The sequence below is a fragment of the Trichoderma ghanense genome, assembly GCF_004382785.1.
Source record: "Trichoderma ghanense strain CCMA-1212 chromosome Unknown scaffold_5, whole genome shotgun sequence".
In the NCBI taxonomy this organism is placed as follows: Eukaryota; Fungi; Ascomycota; class Sordariomycetes; order Hypocreales; family Hypocreaceae; genus Trichoderma; species Trichoderma ghanense.
In genome coordinates this window covers 234,576-252,555 of record NW_027395668.1, presented here as the reverse complement: position 1 = coordinate 252,555, position 17,980 = coordinate 234,576, and the positions used below count along the sequence as shown (strand labels likewise).

At 54.3% G+C, this 17,980-nt stretch overlaps 5 protein-coding genes across 5 annotated transcripts; 2 read left to right on the top strand and 3 right to left on the bottom strand.

Moving 5' to 3' along the window:
• Window positions 1-328: 328 nt before the first annotated feature.
• On the bottom strand, window positions 329-2,910 carry CCMA1212_005018 (uncharacterized protein; the record flags this gene model as incomplete). The annotated part of the gene is made up of 8 exons (XM_073702299.1): window positions 329-657; window positions 729-1,042; window positions 1,100-1,418; window positions 1,485-1,961; window positions 2,036-2,117; window positions 2,183-2,588; window positions 2,669-2,739; window positions 2,848-2,910. The coding sequence occupies 8 exons, from the start codon at window positions 2,908-2,910 to the stop codon at window positions 329-331; spliced, it is 2,061 nt and encodes a 686-aa protein (XP_073559087.1).
• A 1,562-nt stretch (window positions 2,911-4,472) lies between these two features.
• Window positions 4,473-5,661, bottom strand: CCMA1212_005017 (uncharacterized protein; the record flags this gene model as incomplete). Its single annotated transcript, XM_073702298.1, has 6 exons — window positions 4,473-4,588; window positions 4,670-4,745; window positions 4,812-4,859; window positions 4,937-5,129; window positions 5,188-5,220; window positions 5,285-5,661. The coding sequence occupies 6 exons, from the start codon at window positions 5,659-5,661 to the stop codon at window positions 4,473-4,475; spliced, it is 843 nt and encodes a 280-aa protein (XP_073559096.1).
• A 2,812-nt stretch (window positions 5,662-8,473) lies between these two features.
• CCMA1212_005016 (D-3-phosphoglycerate dehydrogenase) lies at window positions 8,474-12,859 on the bottom strand (the record flags this gene model as incomplete). The annotated part of the gene is made up of 6 exons (XM_073702297.1): window positions 8,474-9,360; window positions 9,426-9,628; window positions 10,143-10,546; window positions 11,137-11,547; window positions 11,609-11,908; window positions 12,629-12,859. 6 exons carry the CDS (start codon window positions 12,857-12,859, stop codon window positions 8,474-8,476), a joined length of 2,436 nt encoding a protein of 811 aa, XP_073559095.1.
• Window positions 12,752-13,995, top strand: CCMA1212_005015 (GTP-binding protein ypt4; the record flags this gene model as incomplete). Its single annotated transcript, XM_073702296.1, has 4 exons — window positions 12,752-12,817; window positions 12,898-12,962; window positions 13,041-13,170; window positions 13,249-13,995. 4 exons carry the CDS (start codon window positions 12,752-12,754, stop codon window positions 13,993-13,995), a joined length of 1,008 nt encoding a protein of 335 aa, XP_073559094.1.
• A 962-nt stretch (window positions 13,996-14,957) lies between these two features.
• On the top strand, window positions 14,958-17,522 carry CCMA1212_005014 (Beta-mannosidase B; the record flags this gene model as incomplete). Its single annotated transcript, XM_073702295.1, has 1 exon — window positions 14,958-17,522. The coding sequence occupies one exon, from the start codon at window positions 14,958-14,960 to the stop codon at window positions 17,520-17,522; it is 2,565 nt and encodes an 854-aa protein (XP_073559093.1).
• Window positions 17,523-17,980: the final 458 nt, after the last annotated feature.

Genomic DNA, 17,980 nt, shown 5'->3' with positions numbered 1-17,980 from the left:
CCCCNCCCCCCCCCCCCCCCCCCCCAACAAAACGACTGTCTGGGCCTATCAATCGAGGAACAAAGCAACAGAGCAGTTTGGTATTCATCATATCGTCTCTACCGTTGCAATTCGGTCCTTAACAATACACCACCTCGACGTTCAAACTGAGCCCGGTCAGAACCCCTTCGCAAGGCGGAGCCACGGACTACCAACGAAAGTCATACCAGATATCGGCCCGGCCTATCCTGGCCCCGGTTCTATTCGAGATACGACAAACGCTCCAGACATTGTGAGCGCCTCGAATACTCCCCTGGAAGAGATTCCCAAGGACGAATCTCCCCATACACTAGAAAGGATTCTGATTGTCCATGTTCGGAAGGGCCCCGACTCGGACACTGAGTGGCTCTAAGGACGACATGGCCTCAAAGATGCCTGGATCCATGGCCATTGCATGGGTGCCATAGCTGTGAGTTGAGGGAACTTGAAACAGAGGATGAGCAGGCTGAGGCTGCGAAGACGAGGCACCGACGGCTACATCGACGGCCTGATACCCTGGGGCTATTGGAGGAAATTCGGTGACGGGGATTGGGGGTGGCTGCTGGTGCTGGGGCACGTCCAACGAGATGCCGACGGCCGAGAGCTCCCTATTCAGTGCATTTATAGCGCTGCCGATGACTACAAAGCGTCAGAATCGAGCCGAGCGACAACCAGAGATGAAGCAAAGCCGCGCCCAATTCTTGACTTACCGGGACTGAAAGTCTTGACTTGCTTCAAGGCCTGCATACAGTAGTTGAGCCGGCCGAGAGCTTGTCCGTCATCCGGGGCCGCCTGGACCTGGAGCAGGAATATCGAGGAAGCAATGTAGACGCTGTAAGCCAGCGACAGGACGCAGTAGTTCATGGTAAAGGTTCGGCAAAAGAGATCAAAGATGGCGATGATAGCAGTGGCGGACGACACGCACTCGACGAGGTAGCGCTGGTTTGACGCAACATCGCCCTCCAATCTTCTCCGGGTGAGCATTGGACGGTACAGTAGCACCTTGAACGTGTGGTAGAGGCAGCTATCGGACCGGTTAACGGGTCACTGAGCCCGGCGCTTCAGACGGCAAGGGACTCACTTGGTCGTGACGATGTGAGATGGTGGGGCCAGGCTGGGCAAGGCCATGGGCTCGAGCTTGAGATACGGGGCCAGCTCATCCCACCATTGCTGCAGGGCCGGCTCCTGTGTGGTCAAGCACTCGAGCACCTCGGATTCGGTATTCTGCATGAGCGGGTCGTACATGTGAATCAAGATCTCGTTGAATATGACGGACAGCCGGCACATGCTCAGGAAGCAAGAGGCCGAATGAGCGGTAGCAGGTGGATATTTCCAGGGGGCGGTTTGCAGTGGAGGCGCCCCAAAGGGAACCCACAGCTCATTTTCAGCAGAGTCGTCGACTTATAAGTCACAACAGTCAGCATCAACGACCAACAACAACCATCAGTGCAGTGTGAGCGACTTACACATGATTTGAGGAGGAGACACCGTTGTGTGTTTGAGCGATGGCGAGCGACCGAGATATAAACTGATGATTTTGTCCCAGAAATAGCATGACCAAAAGACTCTATGCCGGATTTCCACGTCTTCGTCGGTGAAATGGACCGAGTTGATATAGCGATCTCCGTCCACGCATATCCCCAAGTGGTCTATCAGCCGAAACGCCAGGCCACTATACGTCCAGGCTTGTGTTGTGTTCCCAAGGCTGCATTCCTGTGCGCTTAAGAGCAGTAACGTTTGAACCGTCGGAATTGTGCATACTCCCCTGCTGAGCTCGTCGAAAAGCATGCTGCGTGCGTGCTCGCCAAAGACGGCGCCTCCGTCATACGACTCATCGAGAATCTGCTTCGTTTTGGGATCACTCTTTGCCCAGCGTATTGAGTGAGAGAGAACAGCATTGAGAAGCGTATGTGAGTAATACGGACCCATGGACTGCATATCGCCTACAGAATTCGTAAATATGGGGGAAGAGAAGGGGGAGGGGGGGACGTCATGGCAAGCTACAAGGGTCTCGTACGGGTAAATGCTGGTCGGTAGATGAAGTTGAAGAGGGGCTGTATCCAACACCAGTGAACATTCAGAAGCGTCTGAAAGGGTTCCTGTGAGAGAGTAAAGCATGAGAGTTGAGCTAACAAGCGACGAACGACCACATTCTGACACGTACGGGAACCCCAGAAGACTCCTCCAAGATGCGCTGCTGCCATGCGTTCGAAACAAGACGCTCCCTCCGCTGACTTTCAAGGTCAGTGGCGGTAGCATGCATGTCAGCAGTTACTGCCGCAGAGCTACGATCACTGGGGAGATTGAAGAAGCTCGTGGTCCCATGGTAGGTGACGCCGCCCTTTTCGTCTATCTTGAGGCCGCGGAAGCTCCGGGAGATGCTGTCGTCAATCTGCTGCCGGGTATCATGCTGAGCACTCCCCAAGGTTGTAGGGCTTGGATGGCTCGACGCAGGAGATTTGCTGCCAGTGGCTGCCGGTGGTGGTGTTGCAGCCGTGGCCTTTGCAAGCTGTTCCTCCAGCTCCTTGATGCGATCCTCCAGCCGTTGTGTGTAGGACAGCGTCGGGTTCCTGCAGATAGGTGTCAGCCGCCACGATCAGACGCCACCAGGCAGATGTAGATGTGCTCGGAGTGAGATGTCAAGTCACACAATTTGTAGACGCAATCATCGTTGCGAGCAACGCAGCGTTGGCACATGGGCTGCTCGCCGCCGCACTTGACCTAAGACCACCAGCAGGGTCAGCTCTGTTTCGTCCCTCTCGATATCCGTCCTTTCCAGCAGAAGCCAGAGACACGCCAGTGGCATGATCCCTAAGCAGCCAGGCTTACCTTGCGGCGGCGGCATGGCTCGCAAGAAAACGCGCTCTTCTTGGTCGCCTTAGCCGTCGACATGGCGGGCTCTCTGACGGCTGAGAAAAAAAGAGACGAGGACAAGTGCTCAAAGCCGCACGAAAAGAAACATTGGAGCCCGGACCAGAGGCTATGCCTAGGTATGCGGATGACTGTCCCTGCTGCTGTGCCTGTACCTGAACCTGTACCTGTGCCTGTGCCTGTGCCTGTGCCTGTGCATGTGTGTCGCTTGTGCCGTGCTTGTGCGTGTGCTTGGCCGGCCTTTCAGTCCAGTTCAGGTTCGGGGTCTAGTCCCAGCTCCAGCGAACAAGAGGCCGACTGAGACTGTCTGCACTGCACCGAAAAGGCACTGCCCCGCGTCTCATGCGATTGGATCCCCGCTCCCTGTCCGATCCCGCGCCATGCAAAAAGGAAGCCAGCCGACCGCCTCACGGCTGTAAGTCTGATTGGTGTGCGTCAATGAGTGGTCGGCGAGAGAGGTCGGCGCAAAGGGTGGAACTGCTGCGTGTGCCTGATTCAGGTGCCAGGATGCTTGAGACCAGAACGTCGGTGATGCGAGTAAGACAGATAGATGCTGGAGGATTGAAGTTGAGGCCGTATAGAAGGAAATGTACATCATTTGGCGGTGCTGATCAGGTGACTCGGCACTTTGAGACTGGTCTCCGCCATGGAAGGTACGAAGCAGCAGCAGCGGAAGGCGCAAATCCATCGGAAGGAGCAAATCGGGCAGTAACTGCCTTATGACGAGCCTCCAGCACATGCGTATGAGATACAATCCGTCTTGCTGCTACTGCAGCTACGAATGACGACTGTCTCTCAATGCAGGGCCTTGTTCAGCTGGTTGATCTGCGTGCCTGATGAGTAATCGCACTTCCCCTCCGAACCTCCACGGCATTCGCCGAGAGCTGCATGGCACCAATTCCGAATACGAACAAAGATACTCGGCGAGTCCGTCTTCTTATGGGGAAGGCATCCATACCTGCAGGATATTATACCGTGTGCACTGAAGAGGTAGCTGAAATTGGGTCTTTTTGTGTGTAGACCTGCGCTGAATACCTAAGGTAGACGGAGAGCTACGTTCGTGCAGGAAAGGTGGGTGACATGTGAAACCGGAGGAAATATTGTCATTGACATTAGTTGGAGAGAGCGCTGTAAAGGACATTTTGAGCACTTGTGCAGAAAATGGCTAGTTGGTCTCAATGTAACGGACTTGATATACAGTGCTGTCCTCCTCAATTGAAGTAGACGCCGTCTTTGAATATTGTAGTACATGTACGCCGGAGCGGTCTCCGGGGCCGGGCCGGCTGTGGGGCTTTCCACCGGTCGGGCATGTCTCAAACATTCAAAAAAAATGTCTGATCATGAAGATGCTGTCTCAAACGATTGGGCTCCTTAAGCTGGTGACCAGATACCGTAAAATGGATCCGTCTCAAATGACCTTGACACGGTCCAAGACAAAATCACCCAACCCAGTCACACGCGCACGTCACACGTAGCAACACGCACCAATCCATCAAGGTAACCCAAATTTCCCTTCTTTATCAATTTCGCTCACATAGGTATCTAGACCGTCATTTGCTATATATATCAAAGGTATCAAATCTCTACTGGGAGCAGAGGGAAGCGTGGACCGAAGCGGGGTAGGACGAAGCGTCACCCCAGTCGTAGCTGGCGATCTGCTGGCCGAGGGGAGTAGAGCCGTCGGCACGGAGGTAGTCGGCTGTGTTCCCATCAGCAGAGTTCATAATATTTGGAGGCATCATCTCGAGGATCTGATAGTCTGGGTGTGACGTTGACTTACAGGCGACGGGGAAGTACCACCAGTCCTGGCTTCGGAAGGCATTGTCGTCGAGCTGAGAAAGAGGGTCGTTCCAGCCCTATGTGAAGAGTCAGTTGAACGCCAAAGACTTTGGTGATAACTGGCGTTATCCTTCTAGACTCACAGTGTTGCGGTCGTCGAAGTTGGCGTGCTTGCTCCAAGCAACATAGACCTAAAGGAACCAAGTCAGCAATGGCATCCTGAGCAACTCTTTGGAACCTTGAACAATCGGAATGGAAAAGATCGTACCTTGGGGTGGTCAAGGTTCTGGCGTCCGTTGTCACCGCCGCGCTGCAGGCTGGCGTCCGCAGTGTTGAAGGTGTTTTGGATGTCAGTCCAGTTCAAGCGGTCGTAGCCGGAGTGCTGGGACAGGAGGAGCTGGCCGGGAACCCAGTTTCCATCGGAGCCCTTGGCCCACTCGACGATGGCACGCTCCCAGTCACTTGTGGGTGTTAGTAAGTCGAGATCAATGTAGGTTTCAACAGCCGGAGAGTACTCACTAAGGGTGGCCGAGGATGCCCTCAGGCTCAGAGCTGCGACAACATTGGTCAGTATCGAAGACCTTCCTCCCCCAATTGTGAGAAGACCAAAGCTTACCCGTCCTTCTCGTAGAACAGAGAGTACTGAATACGAATGGTAGTGTCCGTGCACTTCTCATAGCTGTAGTAGGTAGGGAACGACGGCGCAACGTTCGTGATGGGGACGCCGGGGGTGCGGCAGTTGCAGCCCATGTCGGGATAGGCGCAGAGGGCAGCAGAGGGCGTCTGGCCGCCGTTGGTGGTGGCAAAGGTAGGGATGCACGGGGGCTCGTTCATGGCCTGGCCAAAGAACCACATGGGCTGGGCCTTCATGGCGAGCTCGACGCCTCCGGCATTGAGCAGGTTGGTCATGTCGGAGTCGGAGACGGGGGTGACGGCCGAGGCGAGCGAGGCCAGGCCGGTGCCGGCGAGGAGGGTCTTGAGCGAGGACTTCATCTTGCTTCCTTTGGTTGGATCAGATACCGTGAGGTCTGCAAGGAATTGGTGTTGTTGCTTGGGTGGAAGCGACCGGCCGAGAGAGATCGATAGAGTAGGGGGGGGAATGTCAGCTCTATTATATACTACCAGTTTGCTACGACCATGGCTCTGGTCCCCCATATGTTTCCCAGACCCTTGCAACTTCTGGCAAAGACCAAGAGGCTCGTGATGGAGCCCATCGGCGCCAACCCGTGTCTCATCACTACCACTTGCACATTCCAGCGTCGACCTGCCTATTCCATGCAACGACGGCTTCTTGACGCCTCACTAATCGGCCGGGGACCAATCGGCCAGACCCGCCCTGGTGTAGCCTTGTCTGCTCGGCCGAGTGTCATTAAGTAGCCTCTTTGGGGCCTGTTCGACCGAAGGCTGTCAGTGCAACTTTTTGTGCATTTCCATCTTTTAGCCAGCGGCGCTTGTGAGAGAGGTCGATACAATACGGCAGGTCTTTTGAAGGTGTGAGGGCGAAGAGCGGCTGATACTGAGTCGAGTGCTCACACAGAGTCACATTAGACCGTCACATCATTCATGCCCGGCCCCTGGCTAGAACGATGGGGCGATTCTGGTATTTTTCTTTGAATCCCAAGCCAGAAGCAAATCCAGGTGCCCTTTTGGGAATAGAGGGGGGAACTCGCGCGGAGGTGGAAAGTATTGCTAGACACCCATGGACATATTCAAGGCTGTCTGGAGACTCAAGGTCGACTTGTTAAGAGCGGAAATATTTTTCCGTTTATTCGTCTGTATGTGTGTTTTGGAATTCGTCTCGAGCTGTTTGGATGCTTACCTTGTGCTGTGTGACCTTTTTGGGTGGGCGTACCTTATAATCAGCAGCCTTCAATTGTCAGGCCGCATTTTGAATGAAATTGTCGGTATGGAAAACAGGACCAGCACGGTATTCCAAGAGGATCGTTCGGCTCTGGGCCATGGTCACGGCAAAATGAATGAGATGTACAGTTCGGCACTCAATTACCGCTGGTGGTTGCATGACCGAGGAGCAGGGCTCATATGCGTTTCCATCCACTTGATCCCTACCTCACCTGAAGTTGTTGGGCAGCAGGAACTGTAATACAACCAGACACTGTGAGACCTCGTAATGCCAGGCGCCAAGTGATCAGCGCTGCACGCAGTTCTGGGCCCTGGGGCCGTCAGATGCCGTCACAAACGTTCCAGCTGACCGACATCTTGCTGACTGCCGCGAGGGCATACCGTATTGCTCCGCAAATGCTTCTTGTTTTCCTAGCCCAAATGCCACAGATCATCAATAAACCGAGCTCGGTAATGAGAAGAGAACAAAGAGGTGAAGAAGAGGGGAACAAAGACAAGGTGCGTTTGCTAGTCCCTGGAAGCGGATGGCCGGCAATGCCCATCTTGGAAATACGGCCGATGGGCAAGGACACGATGGTAAGGTAGATGTAGTATACTAATAGCATCAGGTACAAGGCGCGCTCGGTGTCGAAATCGTTCAAGGAGGCTTTTGCAAGATGCAGCTATTCAACCCTCGTGGCCTCGCCATAGGATCACAGCCGTTCTTGAGGCGCGACTTGACGCATGTTCGGCAGCGTTGTAAGTGCGCGGATGCAATGAAAACGCGCCCAGGTGCTGGGATGGCAGTACAGGATTGGTCGTGATGCCTTTCGGCAGCTTTTGCCTTTTTGACTGTGCCTTGAATTGAATTGAATGAAGCTCATGAAAGGGGACAGACAGCAAATCGGCCGCCACGGAGGAGGAAACGATCGAGTTGCAGGCTCTACCAATAAGCGGTGAGAATCCACAGAGATGCGCAGGCGTGCTGTGCTAGGGCTTGATGTTCTATGTAGCAAGGGGACAAGGATAATGTCACACAGGACAGCACTTTCACTTCTTTTTTTTTTTTCTGCTCTTCACCATTGTCACATTTCTCATTTTTCTACGTCCTACGGAGCAATGGTTCAAAGAGAGCGGGGAGGGTACGGCATGTTTCTAAGGTACTGAGTGCAACGTGCCTGGCGGGTGGCACATGGCATTATCGCTTCACATGCCCAATTGACACGGGACGGATATCGGGCAAGATCTTTGTACCACTCTTTCAAAGACTCACATGTGGCCAGGGGGTGATGGAGGCTTCACCAGATTCGAATTATTCTTACTCCGCGCATCGTTCTAGGCACGATACCGAGTATGAATAGATCTTATCTGCCAACTGTCGAGTCGCACAGCCAGACGAGGACATGGAAGATGGATGAAAATGTGTCACAGCCAAGCCAGTGCTTAGTCTTCGGCCGAGTTGATGGTGCCACGGGAACGGGTTAATCGCCTGCCACAAAAGGAGTATCTGTTTGGTAGGTGAAGCCGGGGTTGCCTACCTATGCTGAAGGGCTGTCGATGTCATGTCATGTCGTTCATGCTTATAATTTTGAGTCTGAGACAAGTTGAATCAGCCGAGACATGGTGAGGCGCAAGGACATGCCAGAAGAGCTGCAGGTTTCAAGAAGCTGTCAATCAAACAAATGAAGGGTTGAGGTTCCGAGTCAGGGTGTTTCAACTGTTACTCGGACAAAAAAAACGACACTTCATCTCATATCAGCATCGGTCATCTTTGACTTACACGTGCTTAAGCACAGCTGGACATGAGGACGTGTGCATGTGTAACCACAGAGGATATATTGAAACTTTGTCAATGGTCAGCCTGCTCTTACTTTCCAAACACCATGCTTCGTTTACGAAAAATATGTTTGTTCTAATCATCCGTTCGACAAATCCCTCGTCTTCCTCAGACTCATACCAGCGGCCCTCATGCAAGTCGAAGCTTCAAGGGCTTCCCTGCAATCCACGCCTCCAAATCATTCGCCGCCTGCTCATAAAAGCCATTGATGGCCGCCTCCTCCACATACCCCGTGTGAGGCGTCACCAGCAAATGGCTCCGGCCATCCTTGCCCCAGGCGTCGCTCCTCCACTCGCTATCACGAGGAAGCGGCTCCTGCCAGAAGACATCCAGCGCGGCACCCCGGATCTTGCCGGCCTTGAGAGTGTGGAGCAGGTCTTGTTCGACAACGAGCGGGCCCCTGGATGTGTTGACGAAGAAGGCTGACGGCTTCATCAAGTCCAGGTCCTGCGATGTGATGAGCCCCCGGGTGCGGTCCGAGAGCACGACGTGTAGACTGACGACATCGGCTGTCTTGAACAGCTCTTCTCGGCTAACGGCCTTGAACGTCTTTTCTCCTGCAGCATCTGTGACGGGTAATTGGAAGTGTGCTGCTTGCTCATCGGCATATTCTTGCGTCAGGTTCTGGCTCCAGGCAATGACTCTCATGCCGAAAGCAACGTGGAGAATCCGGGCCACGGCGCCTCCCAGACGGCCGAGCCCGATGACACCCAGCGTCTTTCCGGACAGGGAGGTGCAGAGGTTGGCTTGCCAGAGGCCAGCTTTCAAGCCCGCGTCGTCGGCTGCAATGTTTCGCGCGAGAGCCATGATCATGGTTACGATGTGCTCGACCGTGCTCTCAACGGTGTTCTCGCCGGCCGGATGGACGTGGATCGCTGTGGCGACGGGGATGCCCCGTGCCTTGAAAGCGTCAAGGTCTAGGGACAAGTTGCGGCGACCTTGTGTCAAGAGAAGCTGTAGGTTGGGCAGCCTGTTGACCAGTTCTGTAGGGAACGGCGTCCTCTCCCTTACGGTATCTGAGGCATTGAGCATCAGTGATTGGTGATGGGTGCAAGGTTCCTGCGAGGCTTCATATACATACTGATGACGTTGAAGGGCTCGAGTCTCTTGACCAAGGCATCTTTGACGGACTGCGGGGTGTCTGGGCCGTTGTATGGTGGCAAGGTGTCTGGGAAGTAAGCAATCTCGTGGTCGTCTTTGAATCTCGCAAAGTGCTTCTCAGACACCCCTTGGTAGTCGTCTAGGATGGCGATTTTGAGTCTTTTGGCAGCCATTTCCCACAATCTTTGCGTGAGGCGTTCAATCTTTTTCCAGTGGTTTCAGACACGACGTCGGTTTGACGAGATTATGAATGCGATTGCGACATCGCTCATCCGTCTGCTGGTGGAGTAGACAGACCATTCATTGCATCCTTACATCTGTATGCAGGCACACTGTGTGTATGCTCTCTTCCGGTCTGTACGCGTTAAATCCGCGTACAGTTACCGCGGCGAATCGATACTGTCTCATGCACTCCGCATCTGATAAAAACGGCTTCTTTCACGGCAAATGGAGTCCACGGTGATTTGCCATCTTTGGTTCGCTTATTCCATGCCATGATTTGAACGTGATGAGAAAGATCCAGGCAATCAGCGGGATGCTGAAGAAACGAGCCCACAAGTACCAAAGCCCGGCGACAATGTTTGCCGTCACACAGCGAAACCTGGATGGCGGCAAGGGAGCCAAGACGGCCAGCCTGTGGAAGCCAGGGGAGAAGATGCGTGTCATTCGGGGGAGAATGTTCCTTTGTCGAGCATACCGATGGAGCTTCCAGAAGGCCGCGTCCAAGAGATAGAGCTCCAGAAAGAGCATCTTTGCGGCCAGCCAGACGTAGCGGATCATTACCAGAACCTGAATGGCTAGACGACCCCATGTTGGACTTTGGCGCAAGGGATAGTATTCCTGCTGCAGACGGTGGACGATTCTGTCGTGGGCTTCCTCCGGTGTCATGGTAGCGCAAATTCGGGCCTGTTGAATGGCAAGGCTGAAAACGAGGCGCAATCGCAGAGGATGCCATGAGGCGTGTTCGTAGAATTGGGCAGTTGTCGTGGCTGCAAGCCATTGCTCGATGCGCTGGAGACGTTCCATGACATCCAAGGCATTGGGTGTCTCCTTGTGAGATTTGAGTGCGATGTCTCCCATTAGAGGATCAGCTGCGGAACACTGATAAAATCGAGAAATTCATGCATATCGCACGGAAAATCGAGAGGCGGAGACAGGTTGTCTTGTTGAGATTGAAGGTGAGTCGAGTGGCTGAGTGAAGAGATGAAAGAAGGTGAAGTGAACATGAGGAGGGTGACGCAAGTTTGAAGCCTCAAACCTGGAGTTGCACGAAGTCATGGTGGGGGGGGGGCAAGTTCAATATCTGCAACTGCATTTCGAGCATAAGATCAAGACTACGAACGATGGAAATATGCTTCTTTCTACGGGTACATATGGTGAAATTTGAGCCGAGCAAGGTCAAGCAGGAGTAATGAGTTCAAGGGACACATCTGGATTGATCTGATACTGCACAAATGGAGATGGAAATTATAGGGTACATGTGGACTCAACAGTCTCGGCGCGTGAGCAAAGCAGAAAACAGTTCAACACCACAGCACGCAGGCCGCTTAGATCTTGGCCAATCTCGATCCTCCATCCAGTCGAATGACGGTCCCATTCAGCATCGGGTTCTCAATAATGTGCTTGACCTGCAGGAAAGCAGGTTAATCTCGGAAAGACGCAAAGCAGGTACAGTACGAGCATAAACTCACCAACATGGAAAACTCGGGCGGGTTGCCCGCTCTGTTCGGAAACAAAAACGTCTGCGAGATGCTCTTCCACGACTTTTCGCTCATCAACGTCGTCATGCCCGTCACAAACAGGTTGGGAGCAATAGCCACGACGCGGATGCCGTACCGAGCCAGATCACGGGCCATGGGCAGAGCCATGGACGCGACGGCTCCCTTGGTCGCCCCGTAGACGACCTGGCCGTACTGGCCGTCATAGGCGCTCGAGCTGCTGACCAGAATCACGACGCCGCGCTCTCCGTCCGGGCCCTCGGGGTCGACCTTGGCGAGATGCACAGCGGATTGCCGGACGAGGTCGATTGTGCCTCTTATGTTGACGCCTAGGACGAAGTCAACGTCGTCTAGGCTGACAGTCTTGCCCTTGCTATTGAGTATCTGTGTCTCGAGTCAGCATCAAAGGAGCAATCGGGTCGGATATCGATACAGGGTGGCCTACAGCTGCTGGGAGGTTGACGCCCGCTGCCGGAATCACGCCGCCAAGGGGCTTCCCTGTCTTACTCGCCCAGTCCACCGCGCCCTGGACGGCCTTTGCGATGCTCTCCGTGTCCAGGACATTGCAGTGGAAGAACTTGGCTGCTGGGCCGAGCTCCTTCTCCGCGGCTTGGCCGGCTTCCGGGTCGGAGAGGTCGAGGATGGCGACGTGGCCGCCGGCTTGGATGATTTCGATGGCGGAGCCTTTGCCGAGGCCGGATGCGCCACCGGAGATGATGAAGGTGCGATTTTGGATCTTCATAGCCTTGTATGTGAGGGTTTAGTTGAAATTTATCCACGGCGGAAGCAATATTTGATGCTGAGAGCACATGTAAGACGACGATGCTCTGGAATATCAGCTTGAGGAGTGGTGGTCAGCCATGAGTGGCGGTCATGGTAGCAGCCCGCTGTGCCGAGGCTCAAAGCTCAAAGCTCGAAGCTCCAGCTTCCACCATCATTTCCAGGTGGCTGCTCAGCACTGCAAGTGACCGTCCGTGAGCATCAATTTTGATGGCTGGCAGACGCTATGCAGTTCTCGTTATGTATTCGAGGAATTACTGTGATGCTATTCCGCAATCTCACCATTTCCCCTCTCTCCCACCTCTTTCATGAGCATCGAGAGTCATGCAGCAACACCACATGACGGCTCTTTTGGTGGATTCGACGTCTCCATTCATGCCCAGCCGGCCGCTTAGTCATTGGGCTGCGCTCAGTGAGGTGGGGGTCGGTCTTTGCAGCTACAGGGGTTCGTTGTAGTGGCCATAGTACAGCTACAAGAGACCACTGGAGCCTTGAGGCCGTACAACTGGCGGGGACCTCCAGGTGAGGTGAACGGGCACAATCGGTGGCCCGTGCGCCGAGTTTGAACCAGTGACACCATCCCTGCATCCCAAGCCGCTTTTGGTGACCAGAAGCGACATCACACGTCCAATCCAGATTCTCTGCTGCCAACGACATCTTTTTTTTTTCAATCTGTGTGTTTCACTCTGACGACAATCCGGCGCCCTCGGAATCTCGCTTCCGCATCTTCGACACGACCGGCGACGACGTACGACTTCTTCCTTTCTGCCCTCCTCCAATAACCCCCTCTCCAACGAGGTTGCGCCCCATGATGCGGCCCAGGCGGTCGTCCGGGGCGAGCGAATCCAGCGCTGGGACAGCTCGCCCCGAGCAGGTGAGCGAAGCTTGAGACGAGGCCGGATTTTGGCACCGGCATGGCGAGGAACAGCTACTGAGACGGCGATGGAATGCTAGGAGCTCGGCAGCATGTACGACTACCTGGCCAAGATCATCCTGCTGGGACCCAGCGGCTCGGGCAAGTAAGTACCGCTACTTCGGAGCACCCTTGCGATGGGCATCACGGGCGGCTGACAAGGCGGTCCTTTGTCTGCGCACAGGTCATGTCTGCTTCACCGGTTTGTGAAGAACGAGTGGAGGGTGCTGTCGTCACAAACCATCGGCGTCGAGTTCGCAACCAAAATCATCAAGGTCGGGAGCGGGGCAAGACGCAAGCGGATAAAACTTCAAGTATGACCAACACCATGTCATCTCTTTCGATTCTGCAGGGACCACGATGTGCTGACACATATCTCTTCTCCGTGGCAGCTCTGGGACACAGCAGGCACGGAACGGTTTCGATCAGTCTCGAGGTCGTACTATCGCGGAGCGGCGGGTGCCATCCTCGTCTACGACATCTCATCGCACATGTCCTTTCGAGGCCTTCAGCCGTTTCTCAACGATGCGCGGGCGCTGGCGTCTCCGCACCTGAGCGTCCTGCTGGTGGGAAACAAGTTGGACCTGGCTTCCGAGAACCTGATCGATACAAGTTTGCCTCCTCCAACGCCCAGCAGCGTGGGCTCAGCGGCGACCGTGACGGCGGGCGTCAACGGCAGCGTCTCGTCTTCGTACAGGGACCATGCCAACTCGATCGGGGCGGGCACGCAGCAGAGAGCTACCGAGGCGCCAGAGGGGCGCGAGATATCGTCCGCCGAGGCGAGTCGATGGGCGAGCACTGTGGGCATTCCGGTGGTGACAGAAGCGAGCGCATTGAACGGCGAAGGCGTGGACGAGATCTTCAACCGGTTGGCGAGGATGATTTTGACAAAGATTGAGTTGGGCGAAATCGACCCGGACGACCCCATGAGCGGCATTCAATACGGAGACGGCGGCGGATGGAACACGGCTAGCGATGGAGGCAGCATCAAGAGCTCCATCACCGGCGGCACGCTGGATGAGAGCCTGAGCGGCCCGCGGAGGCGCAGACGAGGCAGACGAACCCAGAACTGGAATCTGAGGGAGTGGGAAGAGGTCTTTACGCTCAGCAGCCGCCGGAGAGGCCGAGGATGCTGCTGATGAGGACGGCCGGACTTGTAACGAACGACCCTTGCTTTTCTGTCCGCTCTCCTTGCTTTAGCCCCTGTCTTGATTCTACGCGACCGGCCATGTTTGGTTTCTTCTGCGCGCACTCCAAAAGGGGAGGAATTGTGCAAGTTCTAGTCAATGCATACTGAGCCTATGCTGTCTGTTGGTTCTTTCATTTTGTTATGCAGAAATGAGCTTTGAGACGTTAATGGCAGCAAGCAACTATGGCGTTTCGGAGCGTTGTAGAAGTTTTGAAGCAGGCCGCTGGATTGGCTTTGACTTGACTTGTCCCCTTCGAGCCCTGCTTTTTTTTACATCTTGTCGTATCACCTGAATTAGTAGCATCTTCTCCTTGCAAAGAGAGTATCCGTCTTGCTTCCTCCTGTCTGTACCCTCTCTGACATGGCTGATACTCGCACAAGGCATCATTGGGCATGATCGTGCCACGCCAACTGGAGTCACTCTGCATCGCCCCTGTGCCAGATGAGGCACAGCGTCGATTCCTTGCCTCCCCGCACGCCTCTTGATTTGTCGCAACATGCATCGTTTCAGCACATGAGGATTGATTGCCTGCAGCAGTTCGCAGCTTTGCTCGGCTCTTCGCATCAATTCTCGGGCATTTCTTCGCCTGTCGTTTTTTGTCGCTGCGAATAACAAATGCTGGTTCCTCCAACATGCCCCGCCTTGCCGCTTTCAAACGCGGAGGTGCTCCTTCCGTCATGCAACTTCTATGAGGTACTGTAGGTACTAAGCTTTCAGAGCTCAGGTATAAGTACCTTGACTGATTGACTTCTTCTGCCTTTTACCCAACATCTTTTCCCTTTTTCTTCTTCTTTCAAAGCTCACTTTCTTCTCTTCTCCTCCTCCACTCTCTCTCTATATACAAAGAGAGCATTGTTTCGGCAAGCGGGAGATTCACCGTCCGCTCACCTGCGGCCCCAACTTCCCCCGCAATGGCACCTCGCAGGATCATCCCCATCAACGCAAACTGGCAATTTGGCAGAACAGATGTTGAGAAGCCAGAGTTTCGACCAGTCTCTCAGTTTCCTACCAATGTCCATCTTGATCTCCTGCACCACAAGCTCATTCCCGATCCCTTCATCGGAAAGAATGAACTGGACGTGCAATGGGTCGGAGAAGTGAGGGCATGGCAATACCGCACCTCGTTCAAGACGCCCAAGATTGGCAGCCGTGAAAAAGCCATCATTGCCTTTGACGGCTTGGATACCTTTGCCGAGGTGCTGCTCAACGACAAGAAGATTCTCGAGACGGACAACATGTTCATCCCCGAGCGGGTGGACGTCACTGCACTTCTCAACGAGGCGGACAAGGACAACCAGCTCGTCATCACCTTTGACAGCGCGTACCTGCGGGGATGGGAGCGAGTAGAGAAGATCCCTGAGCACAAATGGGGGACCTGGAATGGAGACTACTCCAGACTGGCAGTTCGAAAAGCACAGTATCACTGGGGCTGGGACTGGGGCCCCGCGCTGTTGACTTGCGGGCCCTGGAAGCCCATCAGCCTCGAGGTCTACGAGTCACGCCTGGTTGATCTGTACTCAAACGTTACCCTGGACGAGTCTCTGAAGACTGCCAAAGTTGAGCTCCATGCAGAGACGGAGGGGAAGGCGTCCAAGGTGCGGTTCGAACTCTCGCTCGGTGAGACTGTTCTGAGTGATGCTGTGGATGTATCGAAAGGGGGCGCAGAAGCTGCCTTTACCGTCGACAACCCAGAGCTGTGGTATCCTGCCAGATATGGAAAGCAGCCATTATATACGGTCAAAGCAACACTTCTGGATGGTGATGATGAAGTCGATATTCTGTCAAAGAGGATAGGCATCCGAAAGGTAGAGCTTGTCCAGAAGCCCCTCGAGGACCAACCGGGTACTTCCTTTTTCTTCAAGGTAAACAATATTCCAATCTTCTGCGGAGGCAGCTGCTGGATCCCTGCCGACAGCTTTACTCCCCGAATCACCAAAGAAAAGTATCAAAACTGGATCAGACTCATGGTGGAAGGCAACCAGTCCATGATCCGCATCTGGGGGGGTGGTGTCTATGAGGATGAGGAGTTGCTGGACGCATGCGATGAACAAGGAATCCTCGTCTGGGTCGACTTTCTCTTTGCCTGTGGAAACTACCCCTGCAACCCGGAGATGCTGCAATCCGTCGAAAGAGAAGCCCGAGCAAACGTCAAGATCATGCGCCACCACCCCAGCATCGTCATTTACGCTGGGAACAATGAAGATTACCAGTTTCAGGAGAGCGAGGGGCTCACGTACAATGTGCACGACAAAGATCCTCAAAGCTGGCTCAAGTCGGACTTTCCCGCCCGCTACATCTACGAGCACCTTCTCGTGCAGGTGTGCCAGGATCTCGTGCCAGAAACGTACTATCACTATGGAAGCCCTTGGGGCGGCAAGACATCGTCGGATCCGACCATCGGAGACATTCACCAGTGGAATGTATGGCACGGCTCTCAAGCAAGGTATCAAGACTTTGACAAGCTGATTGGAAGATTTGTTTCCGAGTTTGGCCTGGAGGCTTTCCCATCTGCTCGAACCATTGATGCTGCGCTGCCCAAAGGGAAAGACGACCCGGACCGACACGCGCAGTCGGACATTGTGGACTTTCACAACAAGGCAGACGGGCACGAGCGCCGAATTGCTCTGTATCTCGCAGAAAACATTTCCTATGTGACGAGCCCTCTGGAGCAGTACATTTACTCTACGCAGTTGGTTCAGGCAGAATGTCTGTCGTCTGCCTTCCGGCTCTGGCGCCGTCAATGGAAAGGTCCTGGGCGAGAATACTGCAGCGGAGCTCTGCTTTGGCAGCTGAATGACTGCTGGCCTGTGACATCGTGGGCCATCTGTGACTATTACCTGCGGCCCAAGCTCGCCTACTACACTGTCAAGAGAGAGCTGCTTCCCATTACAGTCGGAATCAAGCGCGCTCAGCACCGCCATCCCAAGAGCAAGTACACGAGAGTCGACGTTGAAGTCAGCACCAAGCTTGAAATTTGGGCGTCCAACTTTACGCTGGAGGAGGTCAAAATCGACTGCGTCGTCAAGGCTTGGGATGTGGAGACTGCCGAAGAAGTCTATAGTGAGACCATCGCATCGTCACAACCGCTGCCTGACAATCGAACCACTGAGTTGAAGGCCATGGAGGTTCCAGTAAAGACTCCAAATGCCCGTCTGGAGGGTCGCACTGTTGTTGCGGCATACTTGTACCAGGATGGCAAGCTACTTGCTCGATACGTCGACTGGCCGCAGCCGCTGAAGCACGTTCACTTGCAGCAGCCTCAGAGCTTGAAGGTGAAGCTCTCTGAAGATGGCGGCTCAGTCACGCTCACTTCGGACGTGCCGCTCAAGGGTGTCGCTTTGGAGGTGGAAGATGAAGCCGTCAAGTTTGACGACAACCTGGTTGACCTCGTTCCAGGGGAAGAGATTGCGATTGGGGTAACGGGCGCTTCGAAGAGCACGGTGATTACCACGAGATATCTGGGAATGAGCAGCTAGATGACTGGTTTCGGTTCTATCACCACGACTTGGCTCACATATTGACAAGCATCGTGCCCTCTGTACTGTACTGAAGATGAATTACATCACCGCAGTCAATGGACAAACACGCACTTTGTCGGACTTTTCCCCTCCCCCGCACTGAACCCCTGGCGAGAAGGAACAACGATCAGTGACCAGATGCAATGATGATTGGATGACTCGTCCAACGCGTGGCCGATAGGGCGACGAACCGCTGAAACATTCTACCTATGCGGCAAGGCTCGACATTATCTGGCCGCTGGTGAGGCTTGCCGGGGATTAAGAAGTCTACGGGACGAGACGCGGAATTCCGCGGGACTAAATTAATAATCTATAGACACCCTCTGCAAGATGCCGGAAATAGCCCCTGGCGATAGCAAACTCCGGCTATTTCAAGGGAGTCTGGAATCTGATTCAACGGGATGAAGGATGTATAA